The sequence below is a fragment of the Panulirus ornatus genome, chromosome 64 (genome assembly GCF_036320965.1).
Source record: "Panulirus ornatus isolate Po-2019 chromosome 64, ASM3632096v1, whole genome shotgun sequence".
NCBI classification, from domain to species: domain Eukaryota; kingdom Metazoa; phylum Arthropoda; class Malacostraca; order Decapoda; family Palinuridae; genus Panulirus; species Panulirus ornatus.
Window position 1 is genome coordinate 25,461,529 of NC_092287.1, and position 23,949 is coordinate 25,485,477.

Below are 23,949 nucleotides of genomic sequence, written 5' to 3' on the forward strand. Positions count from 1 at the left end.
ATGAGACACAGCTGGTCACTCAGCCACTTAACATATACCTAATCTGTTTTGCCCATGAATATGTCATTTCAATATGTTGATGATCATTTTCACTTTAATCAAAACTTAGATATTGAGCAAGTAATTGCACTTACTATAAAATTCACATGTGACGGGGAATGGTACAAGGGGTCCAGACCCATCAACATCAATGTAAATTTCAGCACGGTTAGACCCAGGGTTCTGCAGACCGTAGGCAGCACAAGATATTGGGTTCAGGGCTGTAAGCAATTAATACTGATAATGAAATAAAAAGACCAATATTGTTAGAATATTCAGCTGTCACCTACCAGCTAACTTACAACTACTAAAATATTTGTGAAGAATTATTATCATCATTAATATAACTGTTATTATCAACACTTCCAGGATCTAAAAGACTTCACTTCCTCCAATTTTTCACTGACAGTTACAGAAAAAGAGCCCTGGGATTATCAGAATCTTTTATTAGTGGCAGGGAACAAAGATACTTTTTCAGAGCAGGTGGACAATACACATAGGTCAGTACTCCTTCCATCTGTAGTCTTGATTTACATCAAAAGGAACAAAAATTTATCAAAGGATACTTGAAGATGATGTCAAACTCATAAACTGAGTTATTTGCACCGAAAAGTTTATGGGTGTGTACAGAGAATTGAATGAAACATCAACAGTTGAACAAATTATCTACAGGTATAAATAAACTTTAATAAAAGCAAAAGAATAGTGACAGGAAACAGACATAAACAAGCAAATTACAAATATTCATCTACATCCATAAATATCATGCAAATCTTAATGACTATTTTTTCAAGTCAAAATTCAATATACATTTGTAAGCATAACCTTGTCCATGCATAGGGAATCTACCTGATGAACCTGATACCAATAAGTCAATAGTTACTAGTTTTGTAAACTACTTACGAGTGTGGCAGACTGCACCCGAATATCCAGTGCCAGAGCAGTCACAAAAGAATTCCTGGGAGTTCTGATAGCAATGTCCACGATGTTCACAAGGGCTCGGGTTACATCGATCCATAATTTGACACGCTGCTAATACCACACCCTTACGGCCATGAATTTCCTACAAAAACAGTAACAGGGAAATGATCCTTATTGTTTATGATTCATTGGTTCATCCCTATCCGGAATCTTATCTTCAGTTTTAGTCATCTAACTATAAAAAGACATAGACAGAATGGAGAGAGTATAGCATCAAGCCAACACGATGATTCCCAGGCTGAGAAACAAATCCCACGAAAGCAGATTAAATGACCTGAATCTATTTAGCTTTGAAAAGAGATCGCTAAGAGGTGATCTAATACACATATCCAATATTATCAAAGATTTTGATAACTTTGATCTGTCAATTTAGTTAAGACTTGATTCATTCGATTTCACTCACAGTAGTGGATACAAACTTGTGGGCAAACATTTTACCTCAAATGAGGCGAAGTGCTTTTTCTTGAACAGGATTCAAACTTGTGGGCAAACATCTTCCCTCAAATGAGGCGAAGTGCTTTTTCTTGAACAGGATTGTTAACATGTGAAAGTATTTGCCGATTAAAGTGGATGAAAGCATAACTACAGATTTTTTTTTTATACTATTCGCCATTTCCCACATTAGCAAGGCAGCATTAAGAACAGAGGACTGAGCCTTTGAGGGAAATCCTCACTTGGCCCTCTTCTCTGTTCCTTCTTTTGGAAAATTAAAAATGATAGGGGAGAATTTCCAGTCCCCCACTCCCTCCCCTTTTAGTTGCCTTCTGCAACACTCAGGGAATACATGGGAAGTATTCTTTCTACCCTATCCCCAGGGATATAACTAGAGATACATTTAGGAAGAGAGGAAAGTGATTGGTTCTCAGTGAATGTAGGTTTGCGGCAGGGGTGTGTGATGTCTCCATGGTTGTTTAATTTGTTTATGGATGGGGTTGTTAGGGAGGTAAATGCAAGAGTCCTGGAAAGAGGGGCAAGTATGAAGTCTGTTGGGGATGAGAGAGCTTGGGAAGTGAGTCAGTTGTTGTTCGCTGATGATACAGCGCTGGTGGCTGATTCATGTGAGAAACTGCAGAAGCTGGTGACTGAGTTTGGTAAAGTGTGTGGAAGAAGAAAGTTAAGAGTAAATGTGAATAAGAGCAAGGTTATTAGGTACAGTAGGGGTGAGGGTCAAGTCAATTGGGAGGTGAGTTTGAATGGAGAAAAACTGGAGGAAGTGAAGTGTTTTAGATATCTGGGAGTGGATCTGTCAGCGGATGGAACCATGGAAGCGGAAGTGGATCATAGGGTGGGGGAGGGGGCGAAAATTTTGGGAGCCTTGAAGAATGTGTGGAAGTCGAGAACATTATCTCGGAAAGCAAAAATGGGTATGTTTGAAGGAATAGTGGTTCCAACAATGTTGTATGGTTGCGAGGCGTGGGCTATGGATAGAGATGTGCGCAGGAGGATGGATGTGCTGGAAATGAGATGTTTGAGGACAATGGGTGGTGTGAGGTGGTTTGATCGAGTAAGTAACGTAAGGGTAAGAGAGATGTGTGGAAATAAAAAGAGCGTGGTTGAGAGAGCAGAAGAGGGTGTTTTGAAATGGTTTGGGCACATGGAGAGAATGAGTGAGGAAAGATTGACCAAGAGGATATATGTGTCGGAGGTGGAGGGAACGAGGAGAAGAGGGAGACCAAATTGGAGGTGGAAAGATGGAGTGAAAAAGATTTTGTGTGATCGGGGCCTGAACATGCAGGAGGGTGAAAGGAGGGCAAGGAATAGAGTGAATTGGAGCGATGTGGTATACAGGGGTTGACGTGCTGTCAGTGGATTGAATCAAGGCATGTGAAGCGTCTGGGGTAAACCATGGAAAGCTGTGTAGGTATGTATATTTGCGTGTGTGGACGTGTGTATGTACATGTGTATGGGGGGGGGTTGGGCCATTTCTTTCGTCTGTTTCCTTGCGCTACCTCGCAAACGCGGGAGACAGCGACAAAGTATAAAAAAAAAAAAAAAAAAACATTTAATAATACAAATGATAAATTTTTTTAGTCAAGTCCACAATTTACATAATTTGTGCCTCCTTAAATCACAATGATAATTTGCAGATTATTCTCTGAAACATCTACACGCCTTTTAACTTTTACCACACTAATCTGTGAGTTTGTGATATCTTACACCATCACAAACAGCCTTGGAAGGACCTAATCATCTCTTGCTGTTTGAATTCCTTTGTATTCTTTCTATATCTTAGAATATTTGAGAATATCCCATACAAAGTGTCCAGTGGATATTAGAATTGCCACAGCTTTTAAGCCATTTTTTCTCAGTGCTAGTAATATTAGAGTCTGCAGCATGTTCCTGGTAACAGTCACTGCAAAACAAAAAACACAAATATCATTCATGATCCTATGTGGCAATCAAACAAACTTTTGTTGCAATCATATAAGAAAATACCGTCAACCACATATTACAGAGTATATAGCAGGTATTTCTAAGCACTAGCAAATCAGGTATCAATATCTAGAGTGCTAAAGTGAAAACGCACAAAGGAAAACAGTATCAAGTGGGGAATGCCTGTAATATAAAGGGATGCCAACCCCCTAAGCAAAGCAAATATCGACAATGGATGAGACAGTGCTGAGTAAGAGGATAATGCCACGTGAAATCCTTTTTTCAAAAGAAGAAATGACTGTACCAGGATCTAACCCAAGCAACTATGAATTAACCTTACCATAATGTGAGAATGCTGACATAGATTTCACTCCTATGCCTTTACCAGCATATCACTTGGAGACACCTATAGCCCTAAAGGATTGAATAAAGGAGTAATCTCCCATCATTTGACAGTCTCTCAAAAAAGCCTGGATGACAATGTCATTATTTGAAAACTAGCTGTCTACAATGCTCTCCTAACTTGGAAGAAATATTGTGTAATGGAAAATCTACATTTCAAGATTTCACTGTTCTTGACAATACCTGCACACTCAAGACTTGTGTCCTATTGCAAAGGTTGTTTCTGCCATCAAACACAACTACAATTACCCAGCCCACAAATCACAGCATTAATGTTATATTCACGGCATACTATTTGTGGTACACATTCTTTCAGCTGATCTTCGCAACTAATAGAAAAAACAAGTCAACAATCAAGCAAATCTTGTGGGGCTACAACATCCTTATTGATATGGATACAGCTGAATTATGAAATCTTTACATTAATATGCATGAAAGAAGTCCAAAAGTTTTACCTGACTGTGTCTGTGGCTTTTAAGGGTTTGAAAATGTTATCCCAAAGAATCAGTAGGACATCATTAACAATGCAAAAGAAACTGGTTCTGATGCAGTGGATGAAGCAGACATGAAAAGGGATGCCTGCATTACACAAAGAAAATATGTCAAATGAAGATTCATTGGTTCTTGATAACTTAATTTTCTATCAAGAACTTAATTTTCTGTCATTTCACAAAATATTCCTGAATTACACCTCAGTAATTGTAACTTGCCTGTATACAGGGGTTCCTGCTGGAAAATTGGATTTGCTTGAAATCATTTTACTCTTTCCAAGGACTCGACCGCAACCTTAACCGAGGCCAGCCTATAATTACCTTTCTGTGCTGTACAGAAAGGGAGTTTGAAATTCATGGATCCCCATCTCTTGAACATTCTCTATAATACAACATTCTGATTTTTGCATGGTATTTGCAAATAATATATCTGCATTCCACTTATTCCATTCATCCATTACACTGCACTATAAAAGTGCTTCTTTACATCCTTTATAATAGGCTTCTTCTTTACCGCTATTTTATGGCCTTTGTACTGCATTCCATTAGTTCATTTTCTATTCAGATGGAGTAGAAATCTAAGTAATAATATAGAGAGTTATGGAACATATCCATATAATAAGAACTTACTGGCAAGTCAAGTACCAGTAACAGGCATTGTGATGTCCATCACATGCATATTTAGGTGATGTAATGCTTTTTCATTTGCTGCTTTCTCTTTCATCCTTATTTTCATAATTCTTAATCACTGTCTTCTTTTCAATATCTTCCACTGGGAATGGTAATTTAAACACCCCTATTGTTGAAACTGCTTTGAGAACAAGCAGAAACTACAAATTCAAGAGAACACAGCACTATTAAACCAGCCATCTGCAAACACTAACTTTCAAATGAATGACAGTTGCATTTTCTTGATTACTTACTTCTTCTTTGGGTTGCTGCATGAATCCAACCACAGATATCCGTCTCATACAACCTAAAAAGCCTTCTGAGCCAAACACACCACCTGCAAAGAATAAACATTTGATTTTTTGGGTAACAGGTCATAAGAGTCCATTTATCTATGAAAAACTACCATGGCAAAAGTAAAATTTACTATCAATTGAAACATACAGTATCTATGTACCTACCATGCAAGCTCAAAGTAATCATACATTAATTATCATATCCATGCCTTACACTGCACACTAAAACCCACACATCCTCTACCACTTCTGCAACCACATTGCTCTTCCCCAATCAAAGCTCTGTACATGCCTTTATCTTCTCAATCAATACCCTCCCATATAATTTCCAAGGAAAACTCAACTAACTTATGCCTCTGTAGTTTGAACACTCAGCAAGGATTTGCACCTATATACCCGACCCTGGGCAGCCCATGAATGTGTCAAAGTCAAAAATGCTAACTGCTACACCAAGAAAGTCCACACTAAATTCTCTAAAGTTTCAAAAGCTTAACATACCCCACTTTAGAGTACCTTATATTCAAATATGATGGGGATTTCACCTCAAACACTACATTCCCCTTCTGATTGGTATGCAATGCATTTTAAAACATTAGATTCATCATCTCATGGTATATCACTGGGTAGATACATAAAGAACCCTGAAATACACCCACAATCAGATAATGGTACAACAACACTTAAGTATAGCACAAAAACTTTTAGTGTAACATGTAACCAATTTGATACATATCTATTATGACTTCCCTGAAAAGGCTGAAATTTCTTGCCAGCACTAAAACACTCAATTTCCACAAATTTCCAAATATTAAGGGATAAACTATCAGAATTTCACATTACTAATAACAAGGCCTCTAAGAGTGTAAAACAAAACAAAAATATAAGAAAAACTACCTCCAACAAGGAAAAATTTGCCAGAAAGAACAGATATAATGCGCACTGTCTTCATGGGAACATCATCAACACTGAGTTCCATACTGTTCTCTGCAATGGTAAATACAGTTTTGTGCCATCGACCATCATTATATGATATATCAAAGTTATCCAGTACAACCTTGCCCGGGGTGTGTGTAGCCAAAACTTCCACCTTCACTTTGCCTTCATCCAAGAAGAGCTGAAATTTTTGAAAGAAAATATATATATAACCAATTCATACAAGACAGCACTGGTTGTGTATGTATTAAACATAAACACATTACTGTAAATGTCCAAGGTGATTTCTTGAAACAAAGTTATGTAAAAACAAATACATAAAAAGAGCCATACAGTTCACAAATGAGGAAAAATTTCAATATTCTACTCCAATAACTTTAAACTAATTTCAAATGAACATGGTATGCATCAAGTTATAAGTGCATGCTGCTTCTCCCTCATTCACACATATCCTCAAATGTATCTTGCATACTAAACACAACAAATGCTTCCACACGACTAAAGTATAAGCAATTCTTAAATTTTCACTTGGCACTCTAAGCTGATTTTTCTAGCCAAACTAGTCTCCTCATTTAAACCTCTATCCTCTTAGAAAAATGAAAGTCAGCTTTGAGCTTAAGTAAAACATATCTATGAACTAGAATCCTCACCTCACCTTCAACTGTATAGTTCTCTAATAAAACTGAGGAAGCCATATGGCTGACATCAGCAAGTTCAGCAAATATGAAAAAAGAAAACTCATGCTTAACCCTTACAAGGTCGTTAAAATCCCATGCACTATAAGTGAGAGGTAAGTCAGAAAACAATTACTGGCACCTCACAGAATGTTTCATATCTTGGTCCACCTTTATAACATCATCACTGGTCAGTATCCATTACAATGTTGAGGAGGAGGGTATAAAATATACAGGCTGCAAGGGCAGCTGAAGAAATTCCCAATCATTAAGTGGATTTCTTTCCTTCCTGTCCCAGTAACCCCTTCCTTTTAGGAGACCCCAACAGCAATCAGAAAGCCAGCCACATCCAATGACCAAGACATAAAGTAAAGTGATGTGTACACCTAAGGGGCCCATCACTTAAACATTCGCTACTGTCATTCAACTTGAATTTCTGTATGCAATATAAATGTCTTTAGTTATTATATTCAATTCATCCACACTCTTATAATAGTAACTGTTTAGAATTTTCATTGTGATACTTGCATTTCTTATTACATAAAAAAAGATTGGTCATAGTTTTCTTTACGATGTTTGCTCCTATAATACCCAAAGGCAAAGAAAATTTCAAAAAAACATACTGCATCCTTAAAGACTGTGCTTAATGTGCTTTTCCAAGTGTACACCCATGTTCCCAGGTGTAGCATACATAGGCCCAAATATATGCACTATGTAGAATAAATATTTGTAAATGTATACAAAGAAAGGAACATTTATCATGCAAAAGTTGAAAATTATGATATAACTCTACATGGCAATAGGAAGATACTATTAACATAAGATACAGTGGTTTTGTGAAACAGTGTTATGAGTCCTCTCCCTTGTCCTTGCTGTCTGTCATCCTCATGGTTGTGTTATTGTACAAAGGTGGGAGGAAAGATCTGGTAGTGAGTTTGGTTTCTTCATGAGGGCTTTGTGGATGTTGTGTTCTCTGAGTTCAGTAAGAATCTCTGTTTGTTCCTGATGCCAATGACATTGAGTTACAAGATGTTTCTCTTGTTGCTGGGGATCTGCAACTAAAATGGTTTGTTCATGAAGAGTGAGAGCATGCAATTACTGTTGTTGTTTGTTGGATGTTCGTGCCGGAGTGAGGGGGTCTGAGGGGGTTTTTGGGAGGTGCTGTATGAGTTGATGCTGCATTTTCAATGTTCTGAGAAGTCTACAATGGATAAAAGTGATCAATGCTGTCGGGAACTTATACCCTAAATCTAAATTATTCATATAGACCAGGTTCTCTGGGTCTCCCTGCTTTATATACCTTAAAGTTCTTTAAACAAACCCAAACTATTAGAGTAATCAGCAACACACGAAGCAAAAGGTTCCCTTTGCACTTATAAAAAAGAATGGAAACACCAGTGACAAAACAAAATTATCCGATATGTAAATTACAAGAAAAATGTATTTCGAACACTTAATGAGCCGTCAACTGGTAGATATACAAATTAATAAACTAAATTGTGATTAGATAGTTGTGAACTAAGCTTAGCTATGTAGCACACTGCACCATTTGAGAAAATACATGGGGGTTTCTGATCCTTCAGCTAACATGCACGGCGTACAAAATCTGAAGAGTGACAGAAGTGGAATCAGGACACAAATATTGTAATGAAAAGAAAGAGTAAGGGAGAATCTGTGTGGGAGCAGAACAAATATTTGCATCCTCCATCCTTATTCTAAAAATGTATACAATTCATCTACAAGCTATGCCATCATAAATGTACAATCTTCATGAATCATCTGTGTCCATTTTCTTCTTTCGACCAAACTCACTCATTCACATAAATGAAGATCCCAAATGCTCTATTCAACATTCATGTCTGACCTGATTTTGACAATAAATCACTCAACAACATATCAGATGCATCAACTTTTAATAAATTTGGGAAAAAACATTAAACTTTTACAGATTTCTCCACATATCACACAAACTTTAATTATCCATGAGTGAAGTTTTTCTTTCAAAATATCATAGAAACATATGACCTACCTTGAAATAGCCATCTGTAGCAAACTTGTGATAAATAAGAACACCTTTGCCTTCATAGGTGCGAAACTCCAGAGATACAGTTATTGAGCGTTGATCTTCAAAAGCTCGAAATTGAAGGTAAGACTCTCGCTCGAGGAATGTGATTGTCAGATCTGCCGAGTCTCCAAACTACAAAGGAGTAAATAGCATGAATCTTTAAATTCCTTAAATTATTGTTAATATGACGTTAAGAATACATTGCCCAAAAGGTGACCATGAACTTGTGAAAAACAAGTTTTTGAGCTAAAGCCCTCATCTGCACTGCAACCATGTAGTTACACAAATAAAAAAAATTCATAAAGCTGATATCCTGAAGATATACAAACACAATGGAATATTCCACCGTCAAGCCTAATGCAAGCAAAACCATAATGTGCATGAAAGGCATTCTCATATATCTACTAAAAAGCATAACACAGCTTAAGCTTTAACACTTTGCCTATCCATATCAGCTGTCATATGTCTCTACCTATTTTCTTTTCTTCCATGCCTGCTTGCCATGAAACACAATGGAGGTATCTAATTTTTTTGGGGGAACAGTAAGCATGATTATAGCACCTTTTTCATATACATATGCCAATCTTGTCAATGTCTGCTATAGGGCTTTGACAACTTCAGGGGAAAAATACATAGGTGATAGGCAAAAGAGAGCACTGCTTAAAAATAATTGCTCAAGCAGAATTTAAGAAAAATGGCAACATTAACATAACATATATGTACTATACTGCTATATTTGTTAGGGAGGTGAATGCAAGAGTTTTGGAAAGAAGGGCAAGTATGAAGTCTGTTGGGGATGAGAGAGCTTGGGAAGTGAGTCAGTTGTTGTTCGCTGATGATACAGTGCTGGTGGCTGATTCATGTGAGAAACTGCAGAAGCTGGTGACTGAGTTTGGTAAAGTGTGTGAAAGAAGAAAGTTAAGAGTAAATGTGAATAAGAGCAAGGTTATTAGGTACAGTAGGGTTGAGGGTCAAGTCAATTGGGAGGTGAGTTTGAATGGAGAAAAACTGGAGGAAGTGAAGTGTTTTAGATATCTGGGAGTGGATCTGGCAGCGGATGGAAACATGGAAGCAGAAGTGGATCATAGGGTGGGGGAGGGGGCGAAAATTCTGGGAGCCTTGAAGAATGTGTGGAAGTCGAGAACATTATCTCGGAAAGCAAAAATGGGTATGTATGAAGGAATAGTGGTTCCAACAATGTTGTATGGTTGCGAGGCGTGGACTATGGATAGAGTTGTGCGCAGGAGGATGGATGTGCTGGAAATGAGATGTTTGAGGACAATGTGTGGTGTGAGGTGGTTTGATCGAGTAAGTAACGTAAGGGTAAGAGAGATGTGTGGAAATAAAAAGAGCATGGTTGAGAGAGCAGAAGAGGGTGTTTTGAAATGGTTTGGTCACATGGAGAGAATGAGTGAGGAAAGACTGACCAAGAGGATATATGTGTCGGAGGTGGAGGGAACGAGGAGAAGAGGGAGACCAAATTGGAGGTGGAAAGATGGAGTGAAAAAGATTTTGTGTGATCGGGGTCTGAACATGCAGGAGGGTGAAAGGAGGGCAAGGAATAGAGTGAATTGGAGCAATGTGGTATACCGGGGTTGACGTGCTGTCAGTGGATTGAATCAAGGCATGTGAAGCGTCTGGGGTAAACCATGGAAAGCTGTGTAGGTATGTATATTTGCGTGTGTGGACGTATGTATATACATGTGTATGGGGGTGGGTTGGGCCATTTCTTTCGTCTGTTTCCTTGCGCTACCTCGCAAACGCGGGAGACAGCGACAAAAAAAAAAAAAAAAAAAAAAAACTTGTCAAATACATATTTTCATACAGCATACAATAAATGAGAACAAATTCTTATGTATATTTACCAATACACAATTCTTCACTACATGCTTGGATGTCTGTAACTTGGTTTAGATGCTGACACACGAGTTAATACTGTAACCCAATGTATTTCTTTACAAATCTTCCTCAACCAACGCATACAAAATAAGGAAACATTTCTAATGCATATGTATGGCAAGGCAGCAGGTTTGGATGGTATTGCAGTGGAATTTATTAAAAAAGGGGGTGACTGTATTATTGACTGGTTGGTAAGGTTATTTAATGTATGTATGACTCATGGTGAGGTGCCTGAGGATTGGCGGAATGCGTGCATAGTGCCATTGTACAAAGGCAAAGGGGATAAGAGTGAGTGCTCAAATTACAGAGGTATAAGTTTGTTGAGTATTCCTGGTAAATTATATGGGAGGGTATTGATTGAGAGGGTGAAGGCATGTACAGAGCATCAGATTGGGGAAGAGCAGTGTGGTTTCAGAAGTGGTAGAGGATGTGTGGATCAGGTGTTTGCTTTGAAGAATGTATGTGAGAAATACTTAGAAAAGCAAATGGATTTGTATGTAGCATTTATGGATCTGGAGAAGGCATATGATAGAGTTGATAGAGATGCTCTGTGGAAGGTATTAAAGATATATGGTGTGGGAGGCAAGTTGTTAGAAGCAGTGAAAAGTTTTTATCGAGGATGTAAGGCATGTGTACGTGTAGGAAGAGAGGAAAGTGATTGGTTCTCAGTGAATGTAGGTTTGCGGCAGGGGTGTGTGATGTCTCCATGGTTGTTTAATTTGTTTATGGATGGGGTTGTTAGGGAGGTGAATGCAAGATTTTGGAAAGAGGGGCAAGTATGAAGTCTGTTGGGGATGAGAGAGCTTGGGAAGTGAGTCAGTTGTTGTTCGCTGACGATACAGCGCTGGTGGCTGATTCATGTGAGAAACTGCAGAAGCTGGTGACTGAGTTTGGTAAAGTGTGTGAAAGAAGAAAGTTAAGAGTAAATGTGAATAAGAGCAAGGTAATTAGGTACAGTAAGGTTGAGGGTCAAGTCAATTGGGAGGTAAGTTTGAATGGAGAAAAACTGGAGGAAGTAAAGCGTTTTAGATATCTGGGAGTGGATCTGGCAGCGGATGGAACCATGGAAGCGGAAGTGGATCATAGGGTGGGGGAGGGGGCGAAAATTCTGGGAGCCTTGAAGAATGTGTGGAAGTCGAGAACATTATCTCGGAAAGCAAAAATGGGTATGTTTGAAGGAATAGTGGTTCCAACAATATTGTATGGTTGCGAGGCGTGGGCTATGGATAGAGTTGTGCACAAGAGGATGGATGTGCTGGAAATGAGATGTTTGAGGACAATGTGTGGTGTGAGGTGGTTTGATCGAGTAAGTAACGTAAGGGTAAGAGAGATGTGTGGAAATAAAAAGAGTGTGGTTGAGACAGCAGAAGAGGGTGTTTAGAAATGGTTTGGGCACATGGAGAAAATGAGTGAGGAAAGATTGACCAAGAGGATATGTGTCGGAGGTGGGGGGAACGAGGAGAAGTGGGAGACCAAATTGGAGGTGGAAAGATGGAGTGAAAAAGATTTTGTGTGATCGGGGCCTGAACATGCAGGAGGGTGAAAGGAGGGCAAGGAATAGAGTGAATTGGATCGATGTGGTATACCGGGGTTGACGTGCTGTCAGTGGATTGAATCAGGGCATGTGAAGCGTCTGGGGTAAACCATGGAAAGCTGTGTAGGTATGTATATTTGTGTGTGTGGACGTATGTATATACATGTGTATGGGGGTGGGTTGGGCCATTTCTTTCGTCTGTTTCCTTGCGCTACCTCGCAAACGCGGAAGACAGCGACAAAAAAAAAAAAAAAGTATGGTATTAGTCCAACTGGACAAAAAACACTGCACTGGAAAATTAAGAGAAAAACACTCACTGGGCAAACTGGTGAGGTATTAATCCTAGTGTACTTAGGACGATTGTAGTAGTAAGAATAGTCATCATCAGGGTTGCGCATCTCTGGGATAATAGCTGTGCCATTGATGAAGAGGTTTTCCATGCAGCCAGTGAAGTTGACTCGAGCCTTCATGCCAGGTTGCAAGTTGGGCACACCTCCAATATACAGCTACAAGAGAAGAGGAACATATCTCTTGCTACTCTATGCTCATATAACAGTATTATTTCATAAATGACAGGAAACAAAAGAGTAAGACTAAAATAATAAAAGATACAGATATGAATACGCTAAAGGAGCATTTCCAGGATTGGTTAGGGGAGGGCACATTAAGACTGCACCAAGATAATGATGAAAAGCTTAAAGCAAGAATCTATGTATGAACACATTCTTCAGAAAACTTGATATATTTTGTCTTATTTGGATGTAAAATCAAATTACATACATTAATCAAATTCTCATCAAACTGAATACAGCAGTCATGGAGAAGTATAAAGAGTCTTGCGACCACTTTAAATGAAAATGAACTTATAACATTTGATAAAAAAAAAAAAGCCAATAGCTATAATCAAAGGAGTTTTGTTTAATGAAAAAATTTATATCCTTTGGCAAACAAGAGAAAAATTAAATCATTATATACATATATAGGAAGAGAGGAAAGTGATTGGTTCTCAGTGAATGTAGGTTTGCGGCAGGGGTGTGTGATGTCTCCATGGTTGTTTAATTTGTTTATGGATGGGGTTGTAAGGGAGGTAAATGCAAGAGTCCTGGAAAGAGGGGCAAGTATGAAGTCTGTTGGGGATGAGAGAGCTTGGGAAGTGAGTCAGTTGTTGTTCGCTGATGATACAGCGCTGGTGGCTGATTCATGTGAGAAACTGCAGAAGCTGGTGACTGAGTTTGGTAAAGTGTGTGGAAGAAGAAAGTTGAGAGTAAATGTGAATAAGAGCAAGGTTATTAGGTACAGTAGGGGTGAGGGTCAAGTCAATTGGGAGGTGAGTTTGAATGGAGAAAAACTGGAGGAAGTGAAGTGTTTTAGATATCTGGGAGTGGATCTGTCAGCGGATGGAACCATGGAAGCGGAAGTGGATCATAGGGTGGGGGAGGGGGCGAAAATTTTGGGAGCCTTGAAAAATGTGTGGAAGTCGAGAACATTATCTCGGAAAGCAAAAATGGGTATGTTTGAGGGAATAGTGGTTCCAACAATGTTGTATGGTTGCGAGGCGTGGGCTATGGATAGAGATGTGCGCAGGAGGATGGATGTGCTGGAAATGAGATGTTTGAGGACAATGTGTGGTGTGAGGTGGTTTGATCGAGTAAGTAACGTAAGGGTGAGAGAGATGTGTGGAAATAAAAAGAGCATGGTTGAGAGAGCAGAAGAGGGTGTTTTGAAATGGTTTGGGCACATGGAGAGAATGAGTGAGGAGAGATTGACCAAGAGGATATATGTGTCGGAGGTGGAGGGAACGAGGAGAAGAGGGAGACCAAATTGGAGGTGGAAAGATGGAGTGAAAAAGATTTTGTGTGATCGGGGCCTGAACATGCAGGAGGGTGAAAGGAGGGCAAGAAATAGAGTGAATTGGAGTCATGTGGTATACAGGGGTTGACGTGCTGTCAGTGGATTGAAGCAAGGCATGTGAAGCGTCTGGGGTAAACCATGGAAAGCTGTGTAGGTATGTATATTTGCGTGTGTGGACGTGTGTATGTACATGTGTATGGGGGGGGGGGGTTGGGCCATTTCTTTCGTCTGTTTCCTTGCGCTACCTCGCAAACGCGGGAGACAGCGACAAAGTATAAAAAAAAAAAAAAAAAAAAAAAAAAAAAAAAAAAAAATATACATATATACATATGGTGGCTGATTCATGTGAGAAACTGCAGAAGCTGGTGACTGAGTTTGGTAAAGTGTGTGAAAGAAGAAAGTTGAGAGTAAATGTGAATAAGAGCAAGGTCATTAGCTACAGTAGGGTTGAGGGTCAATTGGGAGGTAAGTTTGAATGGAGAAAAACTGGAGAGAGTGAAGTGTTTTAGATATCTGGGAGTGGATTTGGCAGCAGATGGAACCATGGAAGCGGAAGTGAATCATAGGGTGGGGGAGGGAGCGAAAATTCTGGGAGCCTTGAAGAATGTGTGGAAGTCGAGAACATTATCTCAGAAAGCAAAAATGGGTATGTTTGAAGGAATAGTGGTTCCAACAATGTTGTATGGTTGCAAGGCATGGGCTATGGATAGAGTTGTGCGCAGGAGGGTGGATGTGCTGGAAATGAGATGTTTGAGGACAATATGTGGTGTGAGGTGGTTTGATCGAGTAAGTAATAATAGGGTAAGAGAGATGTGTGGTAATAAAAAGAGTGTGGTTGAGAGAGCAGAAGAGGATGTTTTGAAATGGTCACATGGAGAGAATGAGTGAGGAAAAATTGACAAAGAGGATATATGTGTCAGAGGTGGAGGGAACAAGGAGAAGTGGGAGACAAAACTGGAGGTGGAAAGATGGAGTGAAAGAGATTTTGAGTGATTGGGGCCTGAACATGCAGGAGGGTGAAAGGCATGCAAAGAATAGAGTGAATTGGAACGATGTGGTATACTGGGGTCAACATGCTGTCAATGGATTGAACCAGGGAATGTGAAGCATCTGGGGTAAACCATGGAAAGTTCTGTGGGGCTTGGATGTGGAAAGGGAGCTGTGGTTTCGGTGCATTATTACATGACAGCTAGAGACTGAGTGTGAACGAATGGGGCCTTTGTTGTCTTTTCCTAATGCTACCTCGCACACATGAGGGGGAGGGGGTTGTTATTTCATGAGTGGCGAGGTGGTGATGGGAATGAATTAAGGCAGACAGTATGAATTATGTTATCCCTGGGGATAGGGGATTAAGAATACTTCCCACGTATTCCCTGCGTGTCGTAGAAGGCGACTAAAAGGGGAGGGAGCGGGGGGCTGGAAATCCTCCCCTCTCGTTTTTTTTTTCATTTTCCAAAAGAAGGAACAGAGGGGGCCAGGTGAGGATATTCCAAAAAAGGCCCAGTCCTCTGTTCTTAACGCTACCTCGCTAACGCGGGAAATGGCGAATAGTTTAAAAGAAAAGAAAGAAAGTATGAATTATGTACATGTGTATATATGTATATGTCTGTGTGTGTATATATATGTATACGTTGAAATGTATAGGTATGTATATTTGCGTGTGTGGACGTGTATGTGGGTGGGTTGGGCCATTCTTTCGTCTGTTTCCTTGCGCTACCTCGCAAACGCGGGAGACAGCGACAAAGAAAATTAAATATAAAATAAATACATATATGAATGCATCAGGAAGGATGCACAAGAATGTTTTATTGGTCACTAATGCAAATCATTAAAACAGGTGAATCTATTTTTCTTTCAAGGGACTAGGAAGGCTAGAATAAAAGTAAAATTATAGCACTGTAAATCAAAGTCATTACTAAGTCTATCCATAGTTCAAAAGGGAAGGGTGTTGAGCACCCATGTTGCCACCCAACCTAGGAGGGTTAGAATAAAAGTAAAAATATAGCAATGTAAATCAAAGTCATTACTATGTCTATCTATAGTTCAAAGGGATGCATGTTGATTGCCCATGTTGCCACCCAACCCTTGGATATGCCTCCTGATCAGTTAACAATGCATAGTAGCAAAGAGAGGATAAAGAGCAAGAATAATAATAAAAAAAAGATATAAAAAGACGACAAAAGAAATAGAAAAACAAAATAAAACCATATAAAGATGAATTTACAATAAAAAACAGCCACAAAGGGAAGTATTCCCACCTCCTGATTAAGATCCAGTCTTTTAAAGTCCCCAAGGATTATGTCATCTAAGCGCACACGGTCAACTAAGAAGGTCACATTCCTCTGCTCTCTTCGTATTTCCACATCATGCCATGCATTGTCATCTAGCAATGATCCCACTGACAGTGATGTCATTAGTTCTGATCCTGGAAGAAACATAATTACATTGCATCACATAAGTCTTAAAATTTCGTGATTAGCCAGTAAAACTCTTTTCTGTGCCCTTTCTCATACAGGAGCTTACCAGTATAATTTCCTTCCTCTCAAATCACGAAAATACTCTAAAAAGTAATTAGTATATATATGTATACATTTTAAGGGCAAGAAAATTATTTTTGCACTCACACAAAAGCTACCTGTGTGGACCTCTACTTATCCATAAATTATCAGTAATGCAGTTAGACAGTCATTAACCTTTAGGCATTAGTACTGATTTCAGTATAAAACTTCATGTGCAACATAAAATAAATACCTTTACAAAACAACTGACATCTAATAGTAAGAAAAGTATTCAAAAACTTGCACAGAATATCTTGCATGAACATTCAGTATTTGTGTAAAAAAAAAAAATACATACTAACCAAGGTTTAAATTAAGCACCATCCTGTTCTGAACCAACTGCAGTGCTATGAAATCCCCTTGTGTTCCTCTACTATACATGAGCATTGCATCAGGATGTGTTGTACGGAACCTGAAGCGGATGTGGTCCCTAAGAGATGCGATGGGCTCATGTGTAAGATCCATTGCAACCATAGAAGTCTCTTGAAAACTTACTGATTCTGGCGCTGTGAAAGTAGAGATTTCATATCATTAAATGTTCCATGAAAAACATAAAATGTGAAAACATACTTAAATTTAGTATTCATCATTGTGTTTTCACAAAACCTGATTAAATGATGAGAGATTCCATAAAAAATAATTCAAGCAGATTATAAAAGACATTTACCATGTTAAGAATGAAAACCTTCAAAGAAAGGGATCTTCACTTTAGAGGCAGACAAGATTTTAAAAAGGTATTTGGCAGTGGGGAAGTAATAACAGGTAGTGAAGTGAGGAGGTGGAGTGAGTATTTTGAAGGTCTGTTGAATGTGTTTGATGATAAGCGTGGCAGATGCAGGGTGTTTTGGTTGGGGTGGTGTACGAGGTGAGAAGGTCAGCAAGAATGGTTTGGTTAAGAGAGAAGAGGTAGTGAAAGCACTGTGGAAAATGAAATCCAGCTAGGTGGCAGCTTTGGATGGTATTGCATTAGAATTCATTGAGAAAGGAGGTGACTGAGTTGCTGATTGGTTGGTAAGGATATTCAAAGTAAGTATGGATCATGGTGAACAAGGGCAAAGGGGATAAATGTGGGTGTTCAAACTACAGAGGTATAAGTTTGTTGAGTAATCCTGGGAAATTATATGGGAGGGTCTTGATTGAGAGGGTGATAGCATGTACAGAGAATCAGACTGGGGAAGAGCAGTGTGGTCTCAGAAGTGGTAGAGGATGTGTGGATCAGGTGTTTGCTTTGAAGAATGTGTGTGAGAAATACTTAGAAAACAGATGGATTTGTATGTAGCATTTATGGATCTGGAGAAGGCATATGATAAGGTTGACAGAGATGCTCTTTGGAAGGTCTTAAGAGTATATGGTATAGGAGTTACGTTGCTTGAAGCAATGAAAAGGTTTTACCAAGGATGTAAGGCACATGTATGAGCAGGAAGAGAGTGATTGGTTCCCAGTGAAGGTTGGTCTGCGGCAGCGGTACGTGATGCCTCCATGGTTGTTTAATTTGTTTATGAATGGGGTGGTTGTGGAGATAAATGCAAGAGTTTTGGAGAGAGAGAGGGGCCAGTATGCAGTCTGTTGGGGATGAGAGTGCCCCTGGGAAGCGAGTCAGTTGTTGTTCACCAGTGATACAGCTCTAGTGGCTGATTCGAGTGAGAAACTGCAGAAGTTGGTGACTGAGTATGGAAAAATGTGAGAAAGGAGAAAGTTGAGAGCAAATGTGACTAAGAGCAAGTTTATTAGGTTCAGTAGGATTGAGGGACAAGTTAATTGGGATGTAAGTTTGAGAATGAGTGAGGAAAGATTGACATAGGGGATATACGTATCAGAGGTTGAGAGAACGAGGAGAAGTGGAAGACCAAATTGGAGGTAGAAGGATGGAGTGAAAAAGATTTTGAGCAATCGTGCCTGAACATACAGGAGAGTGAAAGGCGTGCAAGGAATGGAGTGAACTGGAACAATGTGGTATACCGAGGTTGACATGCTGTCAATGGACTGAACAAGGACATGTGAAGCTTCTGGGGTAAACCACGGAAAGTTTTGTGGGGCCTGGATGTGGAAAGGGAGATGTGGTTTGGGTGCATTACACATGACAGCTTGAGACTGAGTGTAAATCAATGTGGCCTTTTTTGTATTTTCTTAGCGCTACCTCGCATGTGTGGGGGGATGCTATTTCATGTGTGGTGGGGTGACAACGGAAATGGATGAAGGCAGCAAGTATGAATATGTACATGTGTATATATGTCTGTGCATGTATAGGTATGTATACGTTGAAATGTACAGGTATGTATATGTGCATGTGTGGGCGTTTCTGCATATACATATGTATCTGGGTGGGTTGGGCCATTCTTTCATCTGTTTCCTTGCACTACCTTGCTAACGCGAGGGACGGCGATTAAGTTTTTTTTTTTTCTAACTATTCGCCATTTCCCGCATTAGCGAGGTAGCGTTAAGAACAGAGGACTGGGCCTTTTTTGGAATATCCTCACCTGGCCACCCCTGTTCCTTCTTTTGGAAAATTAAAAAAAAAAAAAAAAAAAACGAGGTGGGAGGATTTCCAGCCTCCCACTCCCTCCCCTTTTAGTCGCCTTCTACGACACGCAGGGAATACGTGGGAAGTATTCTTAATCCCTATCCCCAGGGATAAAGTACGGCGATTAAGTACAATAAATAAAATAAAATTTAAAAGGACAGAAATTGGAGGAAGTGAAGTGTTTTAGGTATGTGGGAGTGGACTGAGCAGCGAATGGAACCATGGAAGCGGAAGTGAGTCACAGGGTGGGAGAGGGGGGTGAATGTTCTGGGGGCAAGGAAGAATGTGTGGAAGGAGAGAGTGTTATTTCAGAGCAAAAATGGGCATGTTTGAAGGAACAGTAGTTCCAACAATCTTATATGGTTGCGAGGCATGGGCTGTAGATAGGGTTGTATGAAGGAGGGTGGATGTGTTGGAAATGAAATGTTTAAGGACAATATGTGATGTGAGGTGGTTTGTAAAGGAAGATGTGTGGAAATAAAAAGGGTGTGGTTGAGTGAGCAGGTGTGTTGAAATGGTTTAGACATATGGAGAGAATAAGTGAGAAAAGATTGACAAAGGATATACGAGTCTGAGGTGGAGGGAAGAAGGAGAAGTGAAAGACAATGTTGGAGGAGGAAGGATAGAGTGAAAAAGATTTTGAGCGATTGGGGCCTAAACATATAGGAAGGTGAAAGGCGTGCAAGGAATAGAGTGAATTGGAATGATGTGGTATACCGGGCTCGACATGCTTCAATGGACTGAAATAGGGCTTGTGAAACATCTGGGGTAAACCATGAAAAGGTCTGTGGGGCCTGGATGTGGATAGGGAACAGTGGTTCAGGTGCAGTACACTTGATAGCTAGAGACTGAGTGTGAAAAAATGTGTCCTTTTTTGTCTGTTTTCCTGGCAATACTTTGCTGAAGCAGGGGGAAGCAATGCTGTTTCCTGTGGGGCAGGGAAGCACCAGAAATGGATGAAGGCAAGTATGAATATGTACAAGTGTATATATGTACATGTCTGTGTATACGTATGTATACATATATGTGTATATGTTGATATGTATATGTATATTTATGTATATGTGTGTGTGTGGGCACTTATGTATATATATGTGTATATGAATGGATGGGTCTTTCTTCGTCTGTTTCCTGGTGCTACCTCACTGACACAGTAAATGACAATCAAGTACAATAATAAATAAATAACCATGGAAGCGGAAGTGGATCATAGGGTGGGGGAGGGGGCGAAAATTCTGGGAGCCTTGAAGAATGTGTGGAAGTCGAGAACATTATCTCGGAAAGCAAAAATGGGTATGTTTGAAGGAATAGTGGTTCCAACAATGTTGTATGGTTGCGAGGCGTGGGCTATGGATAGAGTTGTGCGCAGGAGGATGGATGTGCTGGAAATGAGATGTTTGAGGACAATGTGTGGTGTGAGGTGGTTTGATCGAGTAAGTAACGTAAGGGTAAGAGAGATGTGTGGAAATAAAAAGAGTGTGGTTGAGAGAGCAGAAGAGGGTGTTTTGAAATGGTTTGGGCACATGGAGAGAATGAGTGAGGAAAGATTGACCAAGAGGATATATGTGTCGGAGGTGGAGGGAACGAGGAGAAGTGGGAGACCAAATTGGAGGTGGAAAGATGGAGTGAAAAAGATTTTGTGTGATTGGGGCCTGAACATGCAGGAGGGTGAAAGGAGGGCAAGGAATAGAGTGAACTGGATCGATGTGGTATACCGGGGTTGACGTGCTGTCAGTGGATTGAATCAGGGCATGTGAAGCGTCTGGGGTAAACCATGGAATGCTGTGTAGGTATGTATATTTGCGTGTGTGGACGCATGTATATACATGTGTATGGGGGTGGGTTGGGCCATTTCTTTCGTCTGTTTCCTTGCGCTACCTCGCAAGCGCGGGAGACAGCGGAAAAAAAAATAAATAATAATAATAATAATAATATATTATCATTCATTTATATATATATTTATCATACTTTGTCGCTGCCTCCCGCGTTAGTGAAATAGCGCAAGGAAACAGACAAAAGAATGGCCTAACCCATCCACATACACATGTATATACATACACGTCCACACATGCACATATACATTTCAACGTATATACATACAACACATATACGTAAATACACATGTACATATTCAAACTTGCTGCCTTCATCCATTCCTGTCGCCACCCTGCCACACATGAAATGGCATCCCCCTCCCCACCCCGCACGCACAAGGTAGCGCTAGGAAAAGACAACAAAAGCCACATTTGTTCACACTCAGTCTATAGCTGTCATGTCTAATGCACAGATACCACAGCTCCCTTTCCACATCCAGGCCCCACAAAACTTTCCATGGTTTACCCCAGATGCTTCACATGCCCTGGTTTAATCCACTGACAACATGTCGACCCCAGTATACCACATTGTTCCAATTCACTCTATTCCTTGCACGCATTTCACCTTCCTGTATGTTCAGGCCCCAATTACTCAAAATCTTTTTCACTCCATCCTTCCACCTCCAATTTGGTCTTCCACTTCTCCTCATTCCCTCCACCTCTGACACATATATCCTCTTTGTCAATCTTTCCTCACTCATTCTCTCCATGTGGCCAAAATTCAATACACCCTCTTCTGCTCTCTCAACCACACTTTTTATTACCCTTTCATTACTTACTTAATCAAACCACCTCACACCACATAATGTCCTTAAACATCTCATTTCCAACACATCCACCCTCCTCCACACAACCCTATCTATAGCCCACGCCTCACAAACGTATAACACTGTTGGAACCACTATTCCTTCAAACATACCCATTTTTGCCCTCCAAGATAACGTTCTCACCTTCCACACATTCTTCAACGCTCTCAGAACCTTTGTCCCCTCCCCACCCTGGAATCACTTCCGCTTCCATGGTTCCATCCACTGTCAAATCCAATCCTAGATATCTAAAACACTTCACTTCCTCAAGTTTTTCTCCATTCAAACTTACTTTCCAAGTGACTTATCCCTCAACCCTACTGAACCTAATAACCTACTCTCAACCACATTTACACTCAGCTTTCTTCTTTCACACACTTTACCAAGCTCAGTCTCCAGCTCCTGCAATTTCTCACCCGAATCAGCCATCAGCGCTGTATCATCAGCAAACAACAAATGACTCACTTCCCAAGCTCTCTCATCTACAACAGACTGCATACGTGCCCCTGTCTCTAAAACTCTTGCATTCACCTCCCAAACAACTCAATCCATAAACAAATTAAACAACCATGGAGACATCACGCACCCCTGCCGCAAACCAACATTCACTCGGAACCAATCACTTTCCTCCCTTCCTACTTGTACACATGCCTTACATCCTCGATAAAAAATTTTCACTGCTTCTAGCAACTTGCCTCTCAAACCACATACTCTAAATACCTTCCACAAAGCATCTCTATCAACTCTTATCATATGTCTTCTCCAGGTCCAAAAATGCTACATACAAATCCATTTGTTTTCTAAGTATTTCTCACATTCTTCAAAGCAAACACCTGGTCCTAACATCCTTTACCACTTCTAAAACCACAATGCTCTACCCCAATCTGATGTGCTGTACATGCCTTCACCCTCTCAATCAATATCCTCCCATAAAATTTCCCAGGAATACCCAACAAACTTATACCTCTGTAATCTGAATACTTACCTTTATCCCCTTTGCCTTTGTACAATGGCACTATGCATGCATTCTGCCAATCCTCAGGCACTTCACCATGAACCATAAATACAATGAATATCCTTACCAATCAGTCAACAAGAAGTCACCCCCTTTTTTAATAAATCATAAATTATCATTATCATTATAAATTATTATCATAAATAATTATTATACTTGATAATACCAGAACTGAGTTGAGTTACAAGGAGAGGATGGAGGCTTTATACCTGCCAACCTTGGAAGCAAGAAGAGTGATGGGAACAAGATAACTTTTAAGTTTTTTAAAGAGACTGATGATGCAGACAAGAATCAGGGAAACTTGTTAAAAAAGATGTGAGGAGGTATTGCCATGGTATTACAGAGGTGGGTGAAAAGAATAAAATGACTGAAGACATGTTTAAAGGAGACAGCATACAGAAATTCAAGATGTTTTATGAAGACTATTCACAAATGGGCCCTCCCAATACAGTAGAAATAAGTAATTACATCTATGAATAACTATAAAAAATGGGTAACTACATTTCTATACTACCAATTGCATATACCTATCCACTCACATAGACGCATTTGCATACAGTGTCTGCATAAAGCTTTGTCCAACCCCTATGTATTTTCAGTCAACATCACTCTTACATTTGTCATTTCCCCTTTGACCTTGATAACCATCTGCAGACACCTGGGCATGAAACTGGCAAAGTGCCTGATTTATCTAGTTCCACACTTAGGGTCCATATGCTCTTGATCTGAATGACAAAAGGCACTGGTGAGGTGTCACAGGAAGCAGCCGCCTGATTGTGCATTTTGAGTGCCCAATGTGTCTACAAATCTCACATGTACCCATACTTTCTTGCTTCCAGGCAAGAATTTGGGCTTCCTTCTCATAATAAAGGTAAAAGCCAACTATCTTGGAGCACAGGCAGAAAAAATATAGTGCCCAGAAGCGAAATTCCCCAAATGAAGTGACAGCCACAAAGAGTAAAGAAAGA

General features: G+C 39.9%; 1 protein-coding gene across 5 annotated transcripts in view; it reads right to left on the bottom strand.

Moving 5' to 3' along the window:
- The window catches only part of Nrx-IV (neurexin-4), an 80,012-nt gene that overhangs the window by 25,697 nt on the left and 30,366 nt on the right, over positions 1-23,949 (bottom strand). For all 5 annotated transcript variants that reach the window (XM_071656956.1, XM_071656954.1, XM_071656953.1 and 2 more), the window contains 8 exons: positions 17,068-17,271; positions 16,466-16,632; positions 12,674-12,862; positions 8,888-9,055; positions 6,146-6,365; positions 5,210-5,292; positions 943-1,102; positions 135-260 (listed from right to left, as the gene is read on the bottom strand). In XM_071656956.1, the coding sequence (XP_071513057.1) occupies positions 135-260; positions 943-1,102; positions 5,210-5,292; positions 6,146-6,365; positions 8,888-9,055; positions 12,674-12,862; positions 16,466-16,632; positions 17,068-17,271 (1,317 nt within the window). The remainder of the gene's footprint in view (positions 1-134; positions 261-942; positions 1,103-5,209; positions 5,293-6,145; positions 6,366-8,887; positions 9,056-12,673; positions 12,863-16,465; positions 16,633-17,067; positions 17,272-23,949) is intronic.